Source organism: Drosophila mojavensis, unplaced genomic scaffold, assembly GCF_018153725.1.
Source record: "Drosophila mojavensis isolate 15081-1352.22 unplaced genomic scaffold, ASM1815372v1 contig_74, whole genome shotgun sequence".
Lineage (NCBI taxonomy): Eukaryota > Metazoa > Arthropoda > Insecta > Diptera > Drosophilidae > Drosophila > Drosophila mojavensis.
This window is the reverse complement of record NW_025318899.1, coordinates 12,862,407-12,886,409: the sequence shown is the minus strand read 5'-3', so window position 1 is coordinate 12,886,409 and position 24,003 is coordinate 12,862,407. Positions and strand designations below refer to the sequence as shown.

The window sequence follows — 24,003 nt, the reverse complement described above, 5'->3', positions numbered from 1 at the left end:
TAGCTGCGTGCGTCTTGATGCCAATTTCCTTTAGTCTGCCTAGTCTGGCTTGGGCCTGCCCCCTGCCGCCCCCTCCCCCTCCCTAGCCGCCCCTCACTTTGAACATGACAAACTGAGATTTGATGCTGCGGCTGCCTGTTGGCTGATCTCTGCTCAGAGTCTCCCTCTCACTCTCTAGTTATGTAGGCCCGCATTTCACTTTGCTGCGCTTAAAGGCGTTAGTGAAATTTTGCCACATTTAACACTCGAACGCAGCGACAAACGGTTTGTGGCTGCCAGCAGACGATTGCAAGCGATTTGTTGCTCAGCTCGAGCTCATAGCCCAAATGACGGCATCCGGCGGCGTGACAGACGTGAGAGCTCATCGCAACGTAGATGAAGTAATTTCATGCAATTTGAGATAAGAACCCGAAAGGGGAGGAGCACCGACTGGCAAAAGCCAAGCTCTAATTATATTCAATTTCAACCAGTTGCCAGCCGCAAGAACAAGTGCAAAACTCATTTGGACTAAAACGAAAGCAAACAGTTTCCACTCTTTTTTCTGATTAGACAGCAACTCTGCTGGTTGCTGCTTAAATGGAACAAAGACTGCAGCTGCATTGCTTGGCTGGCAGGCAGCACCAGTAAATATAATTACAATCGGCAGTTGGCACACATCTGAGGCGAGAACAGAGAGGTGCAACAGTGGCAAGGCGGTGAGAGAGATAGAGAGAGTGAGAGAGAGAGAAAGGGAGAGATTGCCAGGCTGCCGGATGCTGCAGGATAATGCATACAGGACACGTGCGGCTAAGCCAATCGGCTTGTTAACACAGCTCACCCACACACTGGCACACACACACACACTCTCATAGAAATGCATGGCATAACTATGCAGATTACCCACATGCATATGTTAAGCGAGCAACGAGCGACGGTTGGCGCACGCTGCGTATGAGCAATATGCAATCAGATTGAAGCCTCAAGCCACGTGGCATGCGGCGTGCACTGCTACATTCTAATGGCCCAGCATACATTGGCATGCCATGCATGTATTTGCACTCAGAGCGCAATTAATTGTGATTGACTTCGAACAACTCAGCGAGCAAGAAAGAAAGTTTGAACAACCGAAATCTATGACAAATGGCTGACAGCCACAAAGGGGCGACACAGAGAGAGACAGAGAGAGAGAAATGTGAAAATACAGCGGGTATTCCATCAAAACAAAAAGAAAAATTGACAGCAGCTAAGGTTGCTGCTGGAGTTTCAGGCTCAATACAAATGGCCCATTGAAGTGCTACAACAATAAGGAAGATTTTCTAATATATCTGCGTCGAAGCGTTGGAAAAGCGATTTTTTAGCCTTTCGACTTATCAAAAGTTTGGCACACAAAAGTTGACGTTGGCATTTCGTTGGGTTCATTGTCAGCGCGTATGTTTCATAATGTGCTAAATTATGTATGCCCTTTAATTGAATGGAAAAACTTTTCTTTTATATTTACCATGTACCATGAATGGAAATCGATAGACGCCACGCCCTGTCACACGTACGGCCGGAAAATGTTGGACACAACATTTGTTTGGGCCATAAAAAATGTGTCGCGCATAAGAAGTTTGAGCCACGTTTAATGACACGCAACGCGCTGGCATTGAAATTTTAATAATACCAGGGGCGTGGTCAGAGCACAGTTAGACAAATAACAGAACAAAAAGTGGAATATGCAAGCATATGTCAGAAGGCGACAACTCTGCGTATGAGTGATGATGCGTGCAAGCGACGTCGACTTTCGCGCAGTGAAAATCGTATTCGTAGCGGGCTAAGGCACAAATGAGGAAAATGGAGAAAAATCGAAAAGCCCAAACGAGGCCACGCACATTATATAGCAATTTGTGAGCTTGCAGCTGCCGCACAATGGCAATGCCAGCAAAAAAAAAACTGAAAAAAAAAACTAGTAAAAAACTTGCGCTCGACTTTCGCACAAAATTAAAGCAATTTGCTGATTGGCAGCTACGCACAATAACTATGCCAGTGGAAATCGAGTGTGTGTCTGTGTGTGCGTGCCTATTCATGCCCAATAAGGACATTTCAACAATTAAGTTGCACATTCAATGAGCACTTTTTTAGCGGCTCTAATCTGGACGAACTTGTGGAGCAAAGTCAATGTCAAGGCGAATCGGCGAATTCACAATGAATGCAATTGTGCCAGGCATAGCTGGCATTGTTTATGCCCGTTGCTGTTGGCTGATTGGTTGCCGATTTGTTGATTCGTTGAATGTTTATTGCTGCTGGTGCGGCTGCCACCGATCATTAATTATTTATTGCACATACCGCACGCTCTGAGTCACAGTGCAAATTGTTCATTATTTTGCAATTATTTATGCGAAATACTCAGCGCATTGCAGCGCATTTACCAACACTGGCCGCCACATCCAGCACACATTTAACTATTTTGTGTTTGTGCTCAGTTTCAGTTGCAGTTTCGGTTTCAGTTTTGGTTTCGGTTTCGGTTTTGGCATCCGTTTCGCTTCCCCTTCTGAAAGTGCAGCTACAAAGTTTTGCTACTAATTCAATTGTTCGGCAACATGAACTAAATTGCTTAAAAGCTACTGAAATGCCAGTTTCCCCTAACGCTGGCAGTTTTTTAATTAAATTTTGTCAATCTATATTGGAGGCAAACGCTGCCCTTGTTGGCGTTCCCTTTGTCCTTGTCATTGTCTCTCTCGCTCCCTCTCTCTCGCTCTCCCGCTCTGTCTATCTCGCCCCGAACACTTACAAATTTTATGTCCAGTCTTTTTTAATTGATGAAATTGATTAAAATGTTGCTTTACATTTGTGCCAAACTGACATTTATCTTAATTGCTGCTCGCCTGAAAGACACTTCAAACAGCTCGAGTGCTTAATTAAATAATAGCTTTTTTTTTTTATTATTTTAGTCCACAGCCATTTGTGCCATGGGCATGGTAATTGAATGAATCAATACCTATACAGAATGATATTATTAAAGCTGAGCAAATATTGACTTTAATTAATGTTTCCATCAATAGCAATTAAAATCTTTATTCTATATAAAGTTTTAATTAATATTAAATGAAAAGCGAGCTAAATTAAAGACTCCAGCAGAAGTATTTTGAATATGAGACTTACATAAAATCCAGTTAACTAGCAACAACATAATTATACAAGAAAATCATCCTGATCAGGAATATTCTTCTCTTTCTCCCCACATCTCTGCCTCCATCGCATGACTTTTTATTTGATGAATAGAAATTCGTTCTTCTTATCTTTGAGTTACCTTAATCTCATCCCACCTGCCTTTCCACATGCGATATCTAGCCCACCCGGAAACGTTTCTCTGCCACCGTGCACATTTTCATGTCACTTCAGACATTACTAATACGCACCGTGTGCTCTCCGCCTTTTACCATCAGCTACACGCGTCTATTTGTATTTATATCAAATATACATATATACATATATAAACATAAGAAAACGTTCCGCAAAATTATGTTTTTGAATATGGAAAATCTAAATAAAGTAAAACTCATGCGATTGCTGCTGCTGCTGCGAAAATTCTTCAGTTTCGCGTTTCTGTTTATTATTATTTATTTATGTCTTGTGCCATTGAGCGACTGTTGACACGACAGGCACGCCCCCTTCGTATGTCACCTTCATGTTCTTCTGCTGCGCTCCACGCACATATCCAACATTTTGTTGTTGTTGTTGTCATTTAAATAAAATTTAATGTGAGTTTTTGCTGCGTCAGATATAATTCTTCTTATTTTAGAAATTTCATTTGTAAGACATCAAATGTGATTTATGCGGCGTGGCGTATGCGCAATATTTCAACAACGCCAAGCCTTGGCCTGACTTGGCCACTGCTTGTGCTGATATTGCGGCTTCTGCTGATGCTGCTGCTTCTGCAGCTTCCTCTGTTTTAAGCACTTGGCTTACAAGCACTTTGGGTCTTGTCCTTTTGGCCTACGACCTGCCTCATTTCGAGTGCTTCCTGTGCAATTTCCACACACACACACACACACATACTGCAATGCACTTGACACGTTTTCGCAGAGGGTTTCGAGACCAAAAACGTGTGCGAAATCTTCGAATGGCCAAGCTGGTCCTCTCTCTCTCCCTTCCTCTCGCTCTGTGTGCTGCCAGGCATTTTTATGGACTGCAGCGATAGGTTTGTGACCAGCGGTGCTTATTGACTTTACAAATGGAATTCTCTCAACCGCACTCAACTCATTTAACTAATCAAAAGCAATTTTAATCAAAGAAATGCCACGCCCCAGGGCGCAGATAGCAGAGACCAGAGCAGGCAGACAGGCCAGACCAAAACAGCAGTCCAAAAGCAATTAAAGCCACGTGCAAGAAACTTTCCTGAAGGTTAAGCAAAAGTTGCCTAGGTGCCAGGACACGAAGGCAAAAGGTATGACCGAAAGGATGAATAGCTCGTAGTTTTTTCTGTTTGCCCTGGCATAGAGATCAGAGCCACGTACTATTTGCCTTTGCTTAGGCAGAGCAAACAGAATCTAACAGCGACAAGTGGCTTCGCAGCAGGCGAAGCAATTCCGGGCTGCACGCTTAAGCAAACTTAATTAATAAATGGCAGACAACTTCTTCCCATTGTTGCTGTAGCTCTACAGCCCCCCACACCCCCAGCTCTCTAGCACGCCAGCTGCAAGCTGTGCCTGAGTGTCCTGTAGGGAGATGCGTGCGAATGCGTGAGCAATGAATCGAAACTCATTAAAAAGTTTCGCTGTGGCTTCCCTCGACTTCGATGGCGGCGGCAACAGCTGCCTACACACATACATGTGCCACGCACACATACACACACACACGCTGCACCCATACTCGCATTAATGCGCCAAGACTTGGGCACACATTCTGCTGACAAATAAATTTGAATAATTAAAAGACGCACAAAGACGACAGTTGTCCTTTTGTGTGTGTGGGTGTGGCGTGGTGGGGGTGGCTTTAACCACAGTGCTCTATATGCCAAGCTGTTGGCACTCATTATGCTGCCTTGGCAAGTGCCATTTAAATGTGCTTCATTATTTTCATGCAGGCACTGGCCAGAGCAACAAAACAAAAGCCAGACAAATAAAGCAAAAGATAAGCAGCTGGCGAAAGGGTAGAGAGAGAGGGAGAAGGAGTGGGCGGAGGGGGCGTGTACTGCCCAGATATTATCCCAAGCAGGCGACAGCTTGACAAACTAATGGCAAACAATGAAGTGCCCAGCCAGATAGCGAGAGACTAGCCTAACTTGGCCAGGCTAAGGCCAAGAAAGATGGCCTAAGGGCGTGCGCTTAGCTCATTAAAAAAGCCCGGGAGTGAAGAAGGAAGAGGGACGTAGAGCGAAGCGAGCGCATTGCAAGTGTTGTTTGGACTCTACAAGTGCTAAAGCCAGAATTTTAATTTAGCCAACTGAGAAAACACTAAAAACCAGGCAAAACAACAGGACCTGAGGCCAAAACATGGCCAACACACAGTTGCGCCGGTTAGTGGTCCTTCGCCCAGACAAAAAGTGAGCGTGTGTGTGTGTGTGTGTGTGTGTGTGTTTGAGTGGGTGTTTGCATAATCATTTTCAAGTGCCCACGCCAAGCCACGCCGACCAACCCGCCAGCCAGCCAACATGATTAGCCAATTATGTGGGGCAACTGTGAAAACATTGGCTGCGCAGCTTAGCGTGCAAAAGTTTCAGCTTTAAGCGACAGCTGACAAAATGTGTTTTAATTAAAAATTTGCCAAAAATGTAAATATAACAAAATATAACAAATATATGAGAACCGCAGCACAAAACTGAAGCACAGAGCACACACCGCAGGGGCCAAGGACACGGCGACCCAGCTGCTCAAGGCCTTCTCAGACTTGTAGATGAAACATACATGAAGACGCCCTCAGATTATTAGCTGCTTTGGCGGTAGTGGAAGAGGCGGTGGTGAGATATTGAAATTGTTATTTTTCAGAAAATATGCAAAGTAATTACCAGCTAATAAGATAGAGCCAGAGGTCAAAGTGCAAACAGGCGAACAACAAAGCACATTGCGTATACGCCGCGTCGTTTGGGGTGGCTGCCTTTTGATATTTTACAATTAGGCGCCAATCGACGGCAATATTAATTTGCCTTTGGCTTTCAATTAAGCAATTAGGCGGGCATAGCCAACGGCCACGCCCACAGCAGAGCAACACCACACCACACTCCAACCCACCACAATATAGCCCGCACAATTGTGGGCGCTGCTGGAAGAGGGAGTGGCAGTCGGGAGCAGAAGAAGAAGCATCCTAATATGCATGCAAAAAACTCTGCGAAAATTGGGCCATTTATGAGCTGAGTTTTAGGTCGTTTTAGATTTTTTTTGGGTTTTTTTTTTGCCTGCTGCATGCGATATTCTTTTTTCTTACATTTAACATTTTAACGATTGGCAGCAAGCAGCAAATGGCAAAAAATGCCAAACGTTTTATGCTAATTTTCACACAAAGCACTAAAAGGCAAGGCAGCCAGTGAGGCAGTGTGGCAGCGAGAGGGCAAGACGGCGGGACGTGTGGACAGACAGACGGCATCAAGTGGAAAACTTTCACAGTCTTCTTGACTGTCGGAAAAATGTTTGTTTAGAATTTGGCCGAGGCGTTATTTATGGCCCAATAACTTTTAACTTCACATGCGGCCTCCGGCATGCAAATTACTTGGCCCATTTGCTCGTTGGCCACGTAAAAAGGTCAAATAAATTCAATTGCGGATGCCGTCACAGGGGCTGAGGCACCCAGGTGAGCCCAATCCTGGCGCAATGTCAATAAAAACCACAGCAGCAACAATGCGTGTTTAATTAATATTCAAATAATTGACAGCCAAAGAGCTTATTCGATTCCACGCCACCGAGAAAAACAATTCGAGCGTCCTCTTTAAATTGAAATGTTGTAGCTATAAGTCGAAAATGTTGTTGAAAATTAATTTGAAAATATACGCAAAAAAAATAGAACAACAAACAACAGCGAAACAACTTTGTCATCAAAGCAGATATATATATACAATATTCTGTATGATGTATATATGTTTATACATATATACATTTTCATATAAAGGCTAGTAATGACATCATGAATATTGCCAGATATTTTTGGCCAGCCCAAATCCAATTAATTTTGCTGTCTGTGTCGCTCTGAGTATATAAATTATGAAACATAACTACACATACTTATATACAGCATCCTAGCACATGTGGTGATCCATCATGGCGCCCTTATCACGCCAGCAGCTGTGTTTAATATAGTTGTTTAAAGCAGTTCAATAGTTGCCGCAGAGTTCATCGCTCATATCGAACATATATGAAATTTCTTCACGCCAATCAGCGGCCACATACTTATATAGAGAGAAAAGTTGACTTTCACAAAAGCTGCACGCATCAAATTTAATAGTTAATTAAATTGTAAGAGCACCATAGTTGGTTCGGGTCCAACTGCTGCCTGGTGGCTGTGTCAAAGGTCGTGTTGCAGTCGCAGTGAATGCCTGCCCCATAATTGCACTTGACAGTGGCAGCCGAACGACAACAACAACAACAACTAGCTGTAGCAGTAGCTGACAGTCAAAGCTAATGCCACAAAGCGTGCGCTCCGATAAGAAACAGCAAAGCAACGAAAAAAAAAAAAGAAAACAAAACAAAACAAATGCATGTGGCAGGCAGTTGCAGCAACTACAACAACTGCAACTGCAACTGCAACTTCAACTTCAACTGCAACTGCTGTGAAAGATTGCATAGCTAAGTGACTTCAATTGCATTCAATGCCTGTCGCTGATTAAACTGGGAGCTCTGGGAGCTCGCCGCTTTGATGCCGGCCTCACAGATAATTTTCAATTTTTCTTCTTATTTGTACTATTTTTTTTTTTTTTCAATTTTTTCCTCTATCTCTTGGCTGAAACGTGAGCGGCAGTTAACGAGCTATTTTTGCAGCTACCCTTTAAGATTTGCGCCTGCACAAAATTGGCATAAAAAGATTGCAGACAATCGATTCTTGTCATTATCCACAAGAGAAAAAAACAAACCGAAAAAAATTGCCTGTTTTATTTGCTGCAACAATTGTTTTTTCCCATTTTTTCCACTGATATTCAAACAAAGGGCATGAGAAGATAAACTGAAGTAGGTAGCACAGAAAAGTCTTGATTATTATTTATAGCATTTGGTTAAGGTTAGAGATGAAGTAGCAGAGGGGAGCTGCAAAGGAAGGAAGGAAGCTGCAAGTGGAATTTCATCAAACATTGAGTAAAAAATAAATAAAAATAAAAATAAAATTCTAAACTAAAATCGTAGACTAGAATATGCAGAATTAATATTGAACTCAGGTAGACTAAGAAAAACCTGAATTAAAAAGAAAACCCAATGAATGCAAAGCTCAGATAAGTCTTAAACAACTACTAAATCTAGTTAACTGAGAAGCGCCAAGTCTTGGACTATTATAGGCCTTAGAATGTCTTAAGCTATATTGTGTAAGAAAAACCTGTTAGATGTAGAAAAGGAGATAGTGTATAAAGCTAGTAATGAATCATGTTAGCTGGAAAGCAACAAGTCTAGACTATAAAAGGTCTTAGAATGGCTAAAGCTCGTCTTGGACTATAAACTGTGTGTTAGACATCATTTCAGACAACAGGTTGTCAAATCTTAAGGCGATTGCTGTTAAGAACGAGTCTAAAATAGGTGTTAAAATAACTTAATATCTAATTTGGATTTTAAGTGTCAGCTAAGACTTGTGTAAGTCTTATATAAATATATTTTTCCTTTTGAATGTACCATGAAGTCACTTGACACTTGAATCGCATTAACTTATCTGATTGCTATCAACTTTGGTGGAATGTCTTCCGATCAATTGTTCAATTTTCAGCAACTTCTAACATCTGTCAGCAGCAGGATCCATTGAAGGTGTGTGCACTTCGGTTAGCCCAAATTGGTCTTGTTTCTCTGCGCCGTGCTGTTTTATTGACAATTTGGCCAGGGCCAAGCCCAAATATTGCCAGAGGCAGCTGTCAGCGACCATTGGCAGCCGAACAGACAGGCAAAGGGTCGGCACAGTTGGGAGTTGGTGTGCCACATACGAGCAAACGTGCAGCAGCTGCCGTTGCAACTTCCGCAATGCTGCGCTTCGCTAGACACCAACAGCAGCAACGGCAGCAGCAGCAGCAGCGACTACACAATTTGCGTGCGTTACCCATTTGCCAAACTGGAAGAGCAGCGTACAAAGTGGGTGAGAGTGGCTGCAGCCGCTGTTGTGGTTTAATGCGCCTGCGCCACTGACTGCCCGTTTTGGTTCGTTTTTTGGCTGACTCATTGGCAATGCACATGTGAGCTGCAGCTGCGCCAGGTGAAAAGCGATTGCTTCCAATTGCGAAATGGCCAGCCAATTTGTGTGGCAACAACAGCAACAACAGCGACAGCAACAACATGCGACTGCAAATTGTGTAATAAGCAGATAATAAATGAGCAGAGTAGAGCATTTGCCGCATTCATGCCTCATTGGGCACTGCCGGTCGAGTGAGTCAGTTGAGCCAGAATGGCACCACCCAAGCACCACAGACACAAATATCTACATATATGTGCTCCACAGCGAGCCACTAATGGGCTCTTAAAGCCTGACGAGCAGCATTAAAAACGCACTTGACACACATTAAACATCCGCAGACATCTGCCCGGCCCAGCAATGAGAAGTCACTGGGCGACTTCGGGCTGGCAGCAGGGGCGTGGCAATCAAACTGTATTTATCTACAATAACTACTCGTTGGGCGTTGGCAGGAGTGGCACCTGAACACAGAACACAGCCATAAACATATTAAGCTAATAATTTGCAATCAATATGAAAATGAGATGCTCCAGGCCGAGTCGCAAGCCGAGGCAGATAATCCTGGGAAATGTGCGCCAAATCGACACAGTTATACATATTTTATGGGCTATTATTATTGTTGTTATTGAACTTTTTATGTGGCCCGAGCCCAAAGACAACAGAGATAAAATAAAATGAAATGCGTTCGCATTTGCCACAACATTAAAAATATAGCCAGAGGCAGTGGCTGATAAATATCGATATATATAGATTCATATTTAAACAATAATATGCAGCAGGTTGTGTTTGTTTATAGCGTTAGTAGTGTGAGCAGAGGGGGGAGAGGCGGCCAGGGGCATTGTTGTTTTAATAGTGCAACAAAAGTTGCTGCACATAAAGTGTATTCATTTTTGCCATCTAGACCAGACGAAATCTAAACAGATTCGCAAATTGATGGCGCAATGCCAATGGCTGAAAACTGTTGCCGGAAAATCGAGGAAAATTGCTAAATGTTTAGCTCGCCGACTTAACGAGCCGATTGAACTTTGGTGGTAAAGGTGAAGCAAACACGTGAAACCATTTTGCTTGTCTTGCGGCAGTGGAAAATATGAAATTCTTAAAGCGTCTTCAAGTCTGCACAAAGCCAAAACTGAAAAGCAATCCTGACAGTGACATATACAAGGCCCAGCAAAGTCTGTCGCTGTCGCTCCGAAAGGACACTTGAGATTTTATTTGCATTTTATGACTCATTTTTCACGCCTCCTCCTCCTCGTTCCCTGTGCCCTCGAGCTATAGTAGCCCGGCGGCTGGTGGCTGGCCGGGTCGTCTGGCCGTGTCAGTTGTGGCTGACAAAAGCCAGCAGCAGGACCCAATTGCACGCCGCATAATCCTTTTCGGGTTTTGTCCTTTTCGACGCTCAACCAATAATTTATATAGCAAAGATGGGTTTTTGGCACCGCCTCCCACCAGCAGCCAGGGCAGATAATTGAAATTGATATATGAAGAGGCGGTTTTCTTGGCCGTTGCTCCGACCGTCCCTGGTTGGCCAGAAAACAAACGAGCAGAAGCTGCATGTGCCACTTAGATAAACAAAACAAAAAGCAACAACAGAAGCAGCCGTAGCAGCAGGAGTAGCAGCAGCAGCAGCAGCAGCAGCAGCAGAGCGGAAACATTGCGTATACGCCACCGACGATCCATATGAAAATTCATAATTTTGCGTACGCACACACCAAATGGAAAATGGGTAAACACAACAAATGTGAAAAATTACCCACACACAGACAGACACACCCACACACACACACACACATTAAGAGAGACAGGCAGCACGTGGACCGCAGACTCTGTGCTCGCTTTTTATATGTTTTTCAATATTTTTCTTTATGCGCCATATTTTTTATATGTCTATATATAAAGAATATTGTATATTCTTGAAATGTTCAGAGTCTTGAGATGTTCGTCATTCTGGATCAGATGCGTCTCACCTTCACCTTAATATCGAATAATTAATTTTGCAACAGACAATAATAATGGCTAAATACATAAACCGAACATTTTCATAAATAGCAACGAGAGTTTTGTAAGATGGCGAAAAGGCAAATTGTTTTAGGCGGCGGGTGGCAAATCATTCAATTGGATTTATGTTCACGTCTGTATTCAAAATACCATCAGCATAAAATTCGAAAATTTTATGGAAATTGCAGGAAATTACTTACGGATCGAAGCCTGAGGGCATTCAGTTAAGGTGATAAAATACATACATGTATGTATGTATGTATATATCAAGAGCAGTATATTTTTCATAGCGAGTCCAAATATTGTCAAATTTAAATGATATTTTGGGTTAGTATAGAAACAAATTGTAAATTAAGTTGCCCACGCACACAACGAGACGCACATAAATAAAGCAAAGGGGACTGAGGCAACGTAGCCAGGGGAAACACCTATGATAGAGCCTCAACTTAAATAATTGATGAGCCCAGTGTGGAAAAGCGCGTCAAAATAACGGAAACTGTGTGCGGAAACATAAATCGAATCGAACTTGAGGGCTTGCTCAATAAATTTTTGATAGAGCCAACTTGCAGGAAATCGCCACGCTACAAAAGTTAAGTATACGTCATGTTGCCGAGCAGGCAGAAAACCAAAAAGTAGCAAAAAGCTACAAAAACCAAAAAGAACCAAAAAAAAAAAAAAAAAAAAGTGCGAAAGAAAAACACGGCGCCAAGCCAAGTGCGTGAGAGCGAATAATTTATACACCTTTTGAAAGATTTATGCGGCATGGCCCACAAGGAGGCGGCAGCAGCAGCAAGAGCATAGGCAGCGGCAGCGGCAGAGGCAGCAGCTAACCAATTTTCTTATGGCGCGAAATCAAAGCGTGAAATTCAATTAATCTAAGCAAGCAAAAGTCAGGGCAGGCAAAGTTAGAGGCTGGCGATTGCGGGATTTGTGTATGCGAGTGTGAGAGAGCGAGATTTGCAGGCTGTGGCATAAATATATTTATAAGTGGCGTCCTGTCCGATACCTCTCATAAATAATGCCTTCAATGACAGCCACACACACACACACAAACACAAACACTCATGACTCACACTCGTTATTTGGGGCTTCGACGCAGATGAATCAGTTGGGCTGACACAGCTAAAAAAAAAAAAAAGAAAAGAAAAGAAAACCAAACCGAAATAAGGCAACGAAAGAACAAGCTGCTGTATGCACTGCAGGCAGTCTTTAAAACTGTTATCTGCCCGAGTTGTGTGTATCTTATTTGGGTTAGCCAGCCAAGCATATCATATACGAGATATGCCGCTTTGTGTGTATAGTTGGGCTAACGGTATACCGCTGAAAGCAAAACGAGCATCGGAAAAGTGCAAAACTTTGTGTTTTGCTTGCTTTTCATTTATGGCAAATGCAAATAGCAACGTGCTACAACAACAACAACAACAACAGCAACAACGGCGAACATCAACAAACAACACGTGGATGGCGACACAAAGAGCCTATGCACATACGTGAGGGCTACAGTGGCAGACATGCCACGCCCCCGCCGCCTCCACGCCAATGTAGATTGTTTCGGCTGTGTGTTGTTAGCGTGGGTCTTAGCGCTGCTTCACGGCAATTTGGCTAGGAAACTGAGTGCATTTAATTGCAACTGCAACTGCACCAGCAACAACAACAACAGCAAACAACTAGTCCCAATCCAAGTGCAATGTTTTTCACATAATGCAGAGGCAGAGACTTTGGCTGTCTCAATGCTGCCGACTAATGTCAAGCGCTTTGCATACAAAGTGTGGCATCAAGACAGAAAGAGAGGGGCAGAGAGTGAGAGAAAGATGTCATTGAGTCGACAAAGTCAAAGCTCAATGCACTCCAGCAACAACAATTCGTGAGCCGCTTGGAAACATGGCCCACTAGTAACTAGCCGAATGTACATATGACTGCCAAAGGGTCATTGGCTTTGCACTTAGCAGCCCTCGCGAGCTAATGAAATCAAATCAAAATCAAAAAGCATCAGCTTCAACTGACCAGAGCATAAAAATAACTGTACTTACACACACTTTGATATGTGCGTGTGTGTATATAAGCATATATGGTATATGAGCTTGGCACGCAAACAATTTCCACACATTGCACAAAAATAATAAACAACAACAAATATATATAAAAATAAAAATACAGCCGAATACAAAACAAAAAGAACTAAACAAATGCTCGCCATGCGTTCCTGAATAATTGAATGCGAGTAAACGCATACACGCACACACACATACACAAAATGGAAATTTGTTTATCATTTTCCCCCTCTCAACAGAAACAACAACAACATGTCTGGGCATGTGACAGTTGACTAACTTGCTGAATGCTCAAATAAAATTTAAAAAAAAAAAAAAAAAAAAAAAAAAAAAAGTAAAAACAAAACAAGTCAGAATATTAGATCAGGTATAAGCGACTGCAGCATGCTCGTTCAGTTAGTCAGCTTTATTGTGTAACCACTTCAGAGCCAAACACCTTTCGTGTATATGGATTTTTCTGACTCACTGTGATGCCACAAAGTCAGCAGCAAAGACCCTCAGGCTAATGAGTCTTACAAAGTGCAAGTTCATCAAATGAGCATGCACTGCCCACACCCCTGATATACCCCTCTCAGCCATTGTTGGCAGTGCATAAAAACTTCCCATATAAATATATGGGGAAGGGGATATTCATGTAACCGATGCTTCCGTCAGCAACAACCTCAACAACAAAGCTGCCTCAATTCAATTGCAAAAATATATATAATTGCATTTATAAAATTGTAAATAATTGATTGTGCTAGTATTTGTGCTAGTGTGTGTGTGTGTGTGTGTGTGTGTGTGTGTGTTGGCTACGTTTGCAACAATGATATGAAAATAATTGCCAAAAGAGAAGAAAAGAAATTTAAATTTTAGTAAATTTAAGTAAATATACGTTTCGGCCATGGCCAATGGATATGCCAATTACGAGCGGATATTGTTGCGATAAAAGAGAAATGGAGCTGTTGCTCAAGCACACACACGCACACACAGACACACAAACTGACAGGCACTCACACCATGAGCAATTGTGTGCGAGGGTAGACACACCTCTTCCTTCAGCCAAGACAACTTGAAAGACAAAGCCGACGAAATTGCTTTGCGTATGGCAGAACCATTTGGGAATTAGTATGCGACTTGAGCGTTTCGCATACCGAGAAGACTATAAAATAATGATAGCTCTCTAAATATGAGATTAGTCACTGAAATGTGGACAAATGGTTAAATGATTCATAAGCTTAGAAATTACTCAAATGGGGAAATACTGAAGAAAAAAAAAATGTAAATGTAAACTTGGCCAAAACTCAGCTCGAGCCAATCGATTTGTCATCTTCGACTCACCTTGGCCTGAAATGTGATGCCATGGAAGAACGCCTGCTCGGCATGAAGCGGCACGCGCAAGTCCTGATCGTCCTGCACCAGATCGTACGGCGTCGATGGCATTCTCAGATAGTTCAATAGCACCGACTCGGACCACTTGTAGTATCATGAAATTGTTTTCATTTTCCTTGTGCTACGCCTGTGCAGCTGATGGCGCAGTTGCCATAAAATGCCACTCGAACGACGCTTACCCTGGCTCTGTCCCTGGCTCTGGCTCTGGCTCTGGCTCTGGGTCTGACTGTGGCTCCCACTTTGGCTGCGACTCTGGCTGTGGCTGCGGCTGAGCTGGTGCGGCGGCTGCTGTTGGCTAATGCTTTGGCTCATGCAAATTGTGTGGAGCGTCGAGAGTGCGCTCAGTGATTGATTTGTTATGTTTTTTTCTACTTCTGCTCCCCTCGTAGCTATGTTGCTTCAGCTCTGGCACTCTGCAGCCTCCAGTGTGCTCTTGCTTAATCTCAATTTATGAGCTTGTGGTCGCCTCTGTTGCTCTCTGTAGCTGGCAAATTGAATTGCGTCAGTTTGGCTCAGCGAGAAGCGATTCTTTAGCTCTTTGCGTTTTATTATTATGAAATCAGCCCATTCACCGACAATTTGTGCTGCAAAAAGAAGAAAACGAGACAGAGATGAGAAATAGAAGAAAAAAAATCCCAAGTTGAGCGCAAATCAACAGAAAAGTAGAAGTATCCAAAGGCCAATAAGCCGCTGGCTAATATCATGTTATCAAATGCGGCTAAGCGCTTCAACTTTTCGTCTACGCTTTGGCTATCGAAGTGATTCACTCAACAACTTTCGAACTTTGGTATTGAGTCAGCAAATCAAGTGTTGAGTTTATTGGAATCACGCAAATTTGCCACTGAATCACGAGCCTCGTCTACTCTCTTACTCTCTCTTTCTCTCTCTATCGGTCTATCGTGCTGTATCTATTTCTATGTCTGTCTCGCTCCATAGGCGATGACACCTACACGCACGTGCTGACAACGCTTTGCACTGTCGAACCGAATAAAACCTTTGCAAACATAATAGCAATAATAATAATTATTACTATTATTTATTATTTGTTAAGCACGTCTTTTCATGCTCATGACGCTTATATAGCGCTGCAGGAAATGTCTGTGTTTTAATTGAAATCGGCTTTCAATTTGACTGATGCCACGCAGGAGAGGGCTGCGGTTAAACAGATAAAAGCATGAAAGCATAAATAAATATATATTTATTTATACTTGTATATATTCTATTTATATATTTCACAGTCTAAAAGCAGCTCGTGCTGTCAGCTGAGCATCCCTTGGTTGTGTAATCTCTCTCTCTCTATAGCACCCCCACTCCCGCTCGCCCTCTCTGGTTTATTGATGAACCTGTTCAATTGTCGAATCAATGCCTCGTCCTCTCGCTCCATCTCTAGCTCCATCATATTTCACCAGCTCTCAGTGGCTTTTAATGAACTCAGCAAAAACCCAAACTGAAACTTTATGTCAACAGCTGTGATTTTTTTGTTCATTCAATTTGTTTTTATTTTGATTTTGTTTCTGTTTCTGTGGTGTCTCTGCCTGCGCCTCTCTCTCTCTCTCTATCTATCTCTCTCTTGCGACAGGCCAAAGGGTCATGGACGTTTATGCTTGTAAATGATAATAACAACAACAACAACAAAGACAGTAGTCAGAAAGCTCCAACAGTGACTCCGTCTTCGTCTCCAACTCATTCGCCAGCCTCGCGTCTCGTGTTGCCTGCCCGTCTACAAGTGAAGGGGGAGAGCGGGCGGCGGTCGCTTTTAAAAGGTTAAAACAAAGTTATGCCAGCAATTCTCGAATATCTCTCTGTCGTTTATGTTGTCTGCGTTTCCCTCACTCTCCCTCTCTCTCTCTCTCTCTCTCTCTCTGGTTTTCTCCATCTTCATCTTCACTGGGCCTTAACTTATCAATTTGGTCAGCGATTGAGTTCAAATTGCAGCCAGCTGACACCCGAATGGAGGCCACTGGGCCGAGCAGTTGACACTTTTTCGGGCAGAATCATAAATCAGCTTAGCTTAAGTGGAGCTCAGTTCGTTATCGGCTGCTGGGATTAATGCGAATGAAATACCAAAAGCTTCAACTACTGCACCTCAGCTCGGCCCTACTCGCTAGCCTTTTGTCTAGCGTTGCCGCAACTCTTGGGCAAAGTTCAATGCCTGCCATCGCCCACATTCATATATCATGCATAAATGGTCGGCTTCTACTACTATGTACGACCGAAGGTAGCTGCTCCAGCGCCATTTTGTGCGCTCCGTGCTCTGGGGTTCAAGTACCTCCAGCTAGACATGAGCTGGGCCAAAGCACTCGACGCATGCGTTGCAAAGCATACCAAAAGCATATTGCTAGAAAACTGCCTCACATTGCACCCGTCGGGGGGGAGAGGGAGAGGAAGAGAGTGAGAGAGAGAGAGGGAGAGCAGGAGAGAGAGCGGAGTAGATGGAACGGAGTGAAGTACAGAACCAAAGAACGGTATGCATTACCCAACCCAATCGTTGCTTCCCTTTACCTAACAAGAACTTTCTTAAGTCACTTCTCTGCTACGCATTTAGAGGTATACACTGAGAAATATTACGAGTCTAAAATGTAAGCTGTGTACAAAATTGAATATAAATAAATAATGAATAATAATCCTATGCTTCATTTAGCTGATCTCTTATCTCACACATTATTTCTCGCAAGGTCATATTAATAAATGAATATTTGATATGAAATGATATATGAATAATATTTTATATCTATATGCATAAAATATTTGAGTTATAAAAATCTTCTGCTTCGCTCATTCTGCTTATTGCTCACTTCACTCTTTATTTCTCTCAGTGTATAGCCATGCTGTTCAGTTTTGTTCTTGAATGCACGCCTAGCTTCTGCTGCGTCTGCGCCGCTGGCAACTATCAAGTTTTTGTATTGCGCTTTGTCTCGTGCTTCGCTTCGTTTCGTTTTATTTCATTCCATTTCGTTTCGTTTCGTTTTGTTCTTCGCCCGCACTATCAACAAAGCTGCGCCTGCGCGCTGCACCAACAACAGCAACAACAACAACAACAACAACAGCAGCAAACACAATGGAAAAACTCGTATCGCCTGCAAGTGAATGACTTGGCATAGCTGACGATGTGCTTCCAAGAAGCGTGCAGGAGGTGGGCGCGCGGGTTGCGAGGGCTGCGCGGGTTCCCTTGGCGTCAGCCGATGGAAACCGGTTTCTGGCTTGCTTGGGTTCCAGCAAGTCGCTGCCGAAGTCAAAGTCTTGGTAACTTACACGCTCACTTCCTTTCCGGTTCTTGCTGCGCCGCGCTGCGCTGCACTGCCCGCCCCTCAGCCTGCCACGCCCCCAGCCCTCACTGCAGTCAGCTGTAATTTGTGCTTTAGCAGTTTTTCAAGTTTTTTTTTGTTTTTCGCATTTTTGTATTTTGCTTTTATTTTAGCTTTTGTTTTTTTAATGTTTTTTTCTTGATATTTGATTTCTTGTAATTACGTACGGCAGCAATCAAGCGGATCGACGGGCTCTGCGCTTTTGTCAGCTGCAAAACTGCAAATGTTTCTGCGCACTTGCCGCAAGCTGCACGCCGCATGCTGCATGCCGCGCTGGTTATGCAAGCCCCCAAAAAGAAATAATGAAAATAATAAAAATAAAACTAAGCGAAACAAAAATGAAACTGGTCGTCGGGTTTGGAGCTCATGATTTCCAATGGCTGGCTTTTGTTTTCCTTTGGCTTTTTAGCAAAGAAACCCAAATTGCGCACATTTTTGCTTATGGAAAATATTTTTCCAAATAATGCGGAAAACTTAAAAGCCATACGATTGCTGTTATTGCTGTTGTTGTTGTTGTTGTTGTTGTATATGCTATTTTGAGCTGGCAAATAAAAACATACACAACAATTATGCGCTTTGATGGCCACAATCAGCAAATCTGACCAGCTGTGCCAGCTGCGTTAACTCCCTAGCCTTTTCAGCCATCTTTCAGGCCGCCTGCTGTCTCTTCCCCTACCTTTGCGTCTGGCATCAATTTTGTTTTCGATTTCAAAGCAAACGCTAACAGGCAACGGCAACATGTTGCAGAATCGATAGCCAAGTGCTGTCAAGATCTGCAGATACAGAGACAAAGACAGCCAGAGAGAGAGAGAGAGGGAGAGAGAGAGAGAGAGAGGGAAAGAGAGGGAGAGAGAGATGCAGAGAGAGAGAACCTTTTTTTTTTTGGCCGGATTCCTTTGTGTCGATCTGCGAGGCAATGCAGACGTCCATTTGGCGCACTGTCTCGCCAATGTCGCTTCGGCTTTATATTTATGAGCAGGCTGGCCCAGACAGGCAGAGGCAGAGGTAGAGGCAGAGGCAGTGGCAGCGGCAGTGGCAGCGGCAGTGGCAGAGGCAGGTCGATGCAAAAGTTTTTGCCTGCCAGGCAGTCAGGCAGCTAGCCAGAATGTATCTATAAGATACATGCTATACGCATATGTGTTACGCGCCTATAAATAGCGCCAAAGCAACCGAACACACAGAGCGAGAGCGAGAGAGAGAGAGAGAGGGCGCGATACAACAAACAACAGAATATCTCTCTATACGTGTACCTATATGAAATACTTTGGGCTAATACAACACACAAACATAAATCTTAGCTGATTGCCAAATAAAAGTTTTTGACTTTCTGCCGTGGCAGAAATTTCGAAAAAATATCTATAATTCTCCACATAGCTGAGCGAGCGTATGTAATTGAGCTCAGCTAAAAAGTATCTACAAGATCTACACATCGCTAGAGTGGTAGTAACCTTGAGCGTTTAGTACGATTCTATTCAGCTATTTAGCATAAGTCGTGAGCTTCGAAAGATTTTTCCAGCTGCAACATTCTTTAGTTTGTCTCGCTTTAAACAGAAGTTTCGATATATGAAACGAGATGAAATTCCGGGCCAAGAGACGCAGAGACAAAGCAGAAACTGAAACATAATTAATGATTGAGATGGGCGATTGGTCAGTTATCAGCAATTTTGTCATTGCACTCAACTTTAGCGTTGATTATATTAGCTACACACGGTCCACTGAGTGTGTGTGTGCGTGTGTGTGTGTGTATCTGTGTTTGTGAGTGTGTTTGTATCTGTATCTTATGGATGCATTCGTTGCGTTTCACATAGCGAGACCCAATTCGAATTGTTTTTTCTGGCTGTTTGCTGTCATATTTTATAAAAATAATAAACACAACGGTTTTGGCACACGATTCGACACAAAGCAACTCGATTGTATCTGCAGCCGAGTCAGTATATATATTATATAGATATGCGTATATGTATGTATGTATAAGTATCTGCAGTTTTGTATCTAGAACGCGTCGCGTAATCAGTTTTTCACTTTAGTTCAGCTCTTTTTTCTTTTTTGTTGCAAATTATGCGGAACTTTCAATTTCTATGCGCTTTTTGCGTGGGTAGCTTGAGATCTTCTGCATCTATATATCTCTCTTTAATACACACACACACACGCACGCACAACAACTCGTATTACACGCTTTCAGCTGCTGTTGTCTCTCCTGTGGGTTTTGCGGTTTTATTTTGTTGGTTTGCTCATTTCTTATACTTTTTTTTTTTTTCAAAAATTAACTGCCAATTCTGGGAAGCCGAGGCGACGCGCAGCTTTGTTTTTGTTTTATTTTTTTTCGAGCGACTCTTAGCGAATGTTAATAAATGGATAGAGTGTTGGCAACGTTGTTGACCAAATGGCGCCGACTTGTTGCTATGTTCTCTACATTTTTTCTTTCAGTTTGTCTGTCGGAGAGTTCTGTTTTGGTTTCTTTTGCTAAGCGACGGCAAGTTCTATGAATATTAATAAATGCCCGTCAGTATTTTGTGTGTGCATACAAATTTATGTGAGTTAACTGTTGCGCCGGGGCGTGTGAAACGGGGCGTGTCTGACTTTTTGGCTAAGAACTGGACCTGTGAACCGAGCACTTAGCTAGCTAGCGACAAATGCGAAAATCCAGCAGGGTTCAACACTAACACTAACACTAACTAACACTAGTTAATTACTAGCAGAGATACACACAAATTTGCAGATACTCAGATACTTGGATACGCAGATGCTTATTCACATACTCGGGAATATTCAGATATTAAGTTACTTAATATTAAGTTAAGCCGTCGCCTTACATTTTTTTTTTCTTTTTAAGATCTTAACAGGAAGCGCTCGCTTGACTGAATCAAAATTTTAACGGCTTTTTGTGTGGGAACCGGTATGCAAAAATTTTGCCAATTTTGGTTTTTCGTTTCTTGTATTTGTTTTTTTCTTGTTTACTTTACTTCTGATTTTTGTTGATTTTGTTTTCTTGTTATATTCGACGACGCGTTACGAATTCGCGCTGCCCGTTAACCGTTAGCCTTGCTGCGTTGCGTATACGCCTGGCCTGCACTCAATGAACGCCGAACAACAACTGAAAACGTTTCGTGTCGCCTCATCGTCGTATGGCCCCAGCCAGCGACCAAGCAGCATGCCATACAGGGTGCCGCCAAACCAGTTTGCGTATGGCCGTTGCGCTCTCTTAGTCGCGCGAAGAGAGCAGGCGAGAGAGCGAGTGCGCTCTGTGCTGGCGAAAAAGCGAAAGCCACTGGCCAATCAGCGTGCGGCAAATACACGTGCTTGACGCTTGGCGCGTTTCTCTGTTTTGGTTTTGTTGTTTCGTTCGCGAGAGTCGTCGCTGGCCACCTGTCCGCGCTCTTAGCGAAGCGTTCAAAGACTTTTTAGCGACTTTAAGCATTGTCTTGCGACAATTGAGCTTCAGAAGTTTGTTTAAATAATTCACTTTTCAAACAAGTTCAGCGCGCAGTCTAGACTTTTTAACGATGTGTACTGTAATGCGACTCATAAATCATATAAACAATTAATATACGAGCATTTAGTATGTCATTTTAGCTAAACAGATCTTATAAATTAGAAATTAACTCTCGACCAATTAAATTGTATTATTTTTTATAATTCTTATTATGCTTAAGTTAACTTTATAGATGAGTAAAAATAAATTGTGGTCCTTCTCTTAATATTCAGCCACATCAAAGCTGTCCCAACTGGAACTCTGCATGCCTAGCATTGGGCACATAGCTCTATCCCTTTTGAAATTCCAGAAATAGGCCAAATAGCAAAATATGTAATGAGTTCTAGGCTGTCACAGCATCTTTTTTTTTTACTTAAGCAACGACAGCTCAATCGCAACAAATATTCACGAATACTCACGCATAACTCAACGTATATCTGACTGTGTGTGTGTGAAGGTGTGGCACGTGTGTTCTTGTGTGTGTTTGGATGGGTGCAAATAGTATTCATGAGAAATATGCCAAAGCTTTGCGGGCATCATCAGATGAATGTCAACAAGAGCAGACAGCAAAAATAGAAGCGGGCAAAAACAAAAATATGAGATGAGTTTCGATTGACATTCAATGCTGAACGATGATATACATATATATTTCCGACTATGCTGTGGCTGCATCGATGAGCCCGTCAAGTGCCAGAAATTCTAATCGAACTCAATGCACAAATATTTGTTGCACTTAAATTTCAGCTGCTGCCATTGACGGCGAAGCACGCTTTCAACTTCTCTCGGCCAAATGAAAGAGCTAAGTGAAAAACTTCGCCTGGCAGTCGCGTCGTCTGGCCAATGCGCCAAAATCCTGTTACCAACTTTTTCCGGCCGGTCACTTTTTTAATTAAAAACGGGGCAAACACCCGGCTCGGCTCGGCTCGCCAAACGGTTTAACAGCTTAAATGAAAAGTTCTTCTTCCGTCTGCTAGAAAATCGTCTCGTGTTTATTATACGCCGCATGCGAATCGAGCTTTAAAATCTCAACAGGATATGCGTGCCCCGAAATGCGTTCAATCATGGTTCTCTAACGAGAGTGCGTGCCCCTAAGAAAACTTTCGTGCTTTGTCATTTTTTAGCTTAAGCACATTGTCAAAAAGGAAAGGCGGCAGCTGAAAGACTCCTCTAGCATCCTTACTTAACGGCGCCAACAGCCCATCGATGTAGTCACTTGCCAAGTGGCTGGCAAACTTTTTTTTCTTGCTTACCTCAGGCAAACTTTCCCGATTGTCCTGCTAACGTGTGGATGTGTGAGTTTGTCGATGTGTGGGTGGTTGGTGGCTACACATGTGTGTGTGTGTGTGCGTATGTGAATGGAATGTCGGTGGATGCGTGTCAGATGGCAGGCGTTAAGCTTCAAATCGGCTGTTATAGCTTTAAAGCCTTAGTCAAATCAATTAACAACTTGGCTTACAGAACAGCGCCTAAGAGCATGGAACATAATGTTGTATTTAAGGTGTGTGAATTTAAATCAATTAATGGGATACTTAAATATTAAATTTATGTTACATATTAGCTATACAAATCTGATGACAATCGTTACGACTCTTCTTCCTACTCCCAATATACATATTGTTCCATGAATACTTCTGCAAATACTAATAATAGCGCTTATCTAGTCTCTACTCATATAGAATAAAGACTCTTACAGTTTAAGTAGTAAAGTAAAACTCTTATACTCAATGTCTTTCGTTCATCTTCGTTTATTATTTATTCTCATTCGTTTACTGGTATACCTCTGTCTCTATTTAGTGTTCCACTTTCACGTCTACTCAAGTCTCAATTCTACTCAAACCATCTTCCATATTGCTGACTGCTAGATCTTCAACATGACATTCTTCTCTTTCTATTACTACATCTTCCTCTATTTAAACTTCCATTCTTCCTAATGTTACATACGAAATTCATATCATCATTTACTCCCATTCCTTATCTTATGCTTCTTCTTCCACCCCATGCTCTTCTCGTCCTCCAATTTCCTCGACTCCTTTACTCTACCACCTACAGCGACTGTGTCTGCCGGATTCCGCCTACTTCTAGTCCTATTTTCACTTCTAATCCTATTTATACTCTACTTTCAAGACCTCCTCCTCTTTCATTACTTATCACTCTAGACAGTTAAATTTAATTGAATTTATGAGAATGGCATCGTACTTTGATCAGAAGTCAGCCAGCTCAGTCAGCCCAGTCAGCCCATTCAGTCAGTCATTTAGTCAGGGAGTATAATCGCTTTGCTCTCATATAGCCCCAGATATATGGGACGCATTTAGCATTCATATTTACAGCACATGTGCCGCATTAAAGCGCAGATGAGCTCCAATTCCGAGCCCTTTTTGATAAGCCCCATCACACAGGCCAAGCAGCTGTGGATAAAAACCAATAAATTTATTGTCAACCTCCGCTTCTGCTGCTGTTGTTGTTGTTGCTGTTGCTGCTGATATTTTATCCATGCTTCGTTAAGCTT

The 24,003-nt window shown here is 42.7% G+C and overlaps 1 protein-coding gene across 5 annotated transcripts in view; it reads right to left on the bottom strand.

Moving 5' to 3' along the window:
- The window catches only part of LOC6582276 (capon-like protein), a 46,436-nt gene extending 25,307 nt beyond the window's left edge, over window positions 1–21,129 (bottom strand). For 2 of the 5 annotated variants that reach the window (XM_015162362.3, XM_002007943.4), the window contains exons 1-2: window positions 20,839–21,129; window positions 14,670–15,304 (exon numbers count right to left, since the gene is read on the bottom strand). In XM_015162362.3, coding sequence (XP_015017848.1) covers window positions 14,670–14,771 — 102 coding nt within the window. In that variant the 5' untranslated portion in view covers window positions 14,772–15,304; window positions 20,839–21,129. Of the gene's footprint in view, window positions 1–14,669; window positions 15,305–19,548; window positions 19,552–20,838 lie in introns of all 5 variants that reach the window. The other 3 variants (XM_032731065.2, XM_015162361.3, XM_032731068.2) reach the window with 3 other exon arrangements.
- Between the last annotated feature and the right edge of the window lie 2,874 nt (window positions 21,130–24,003).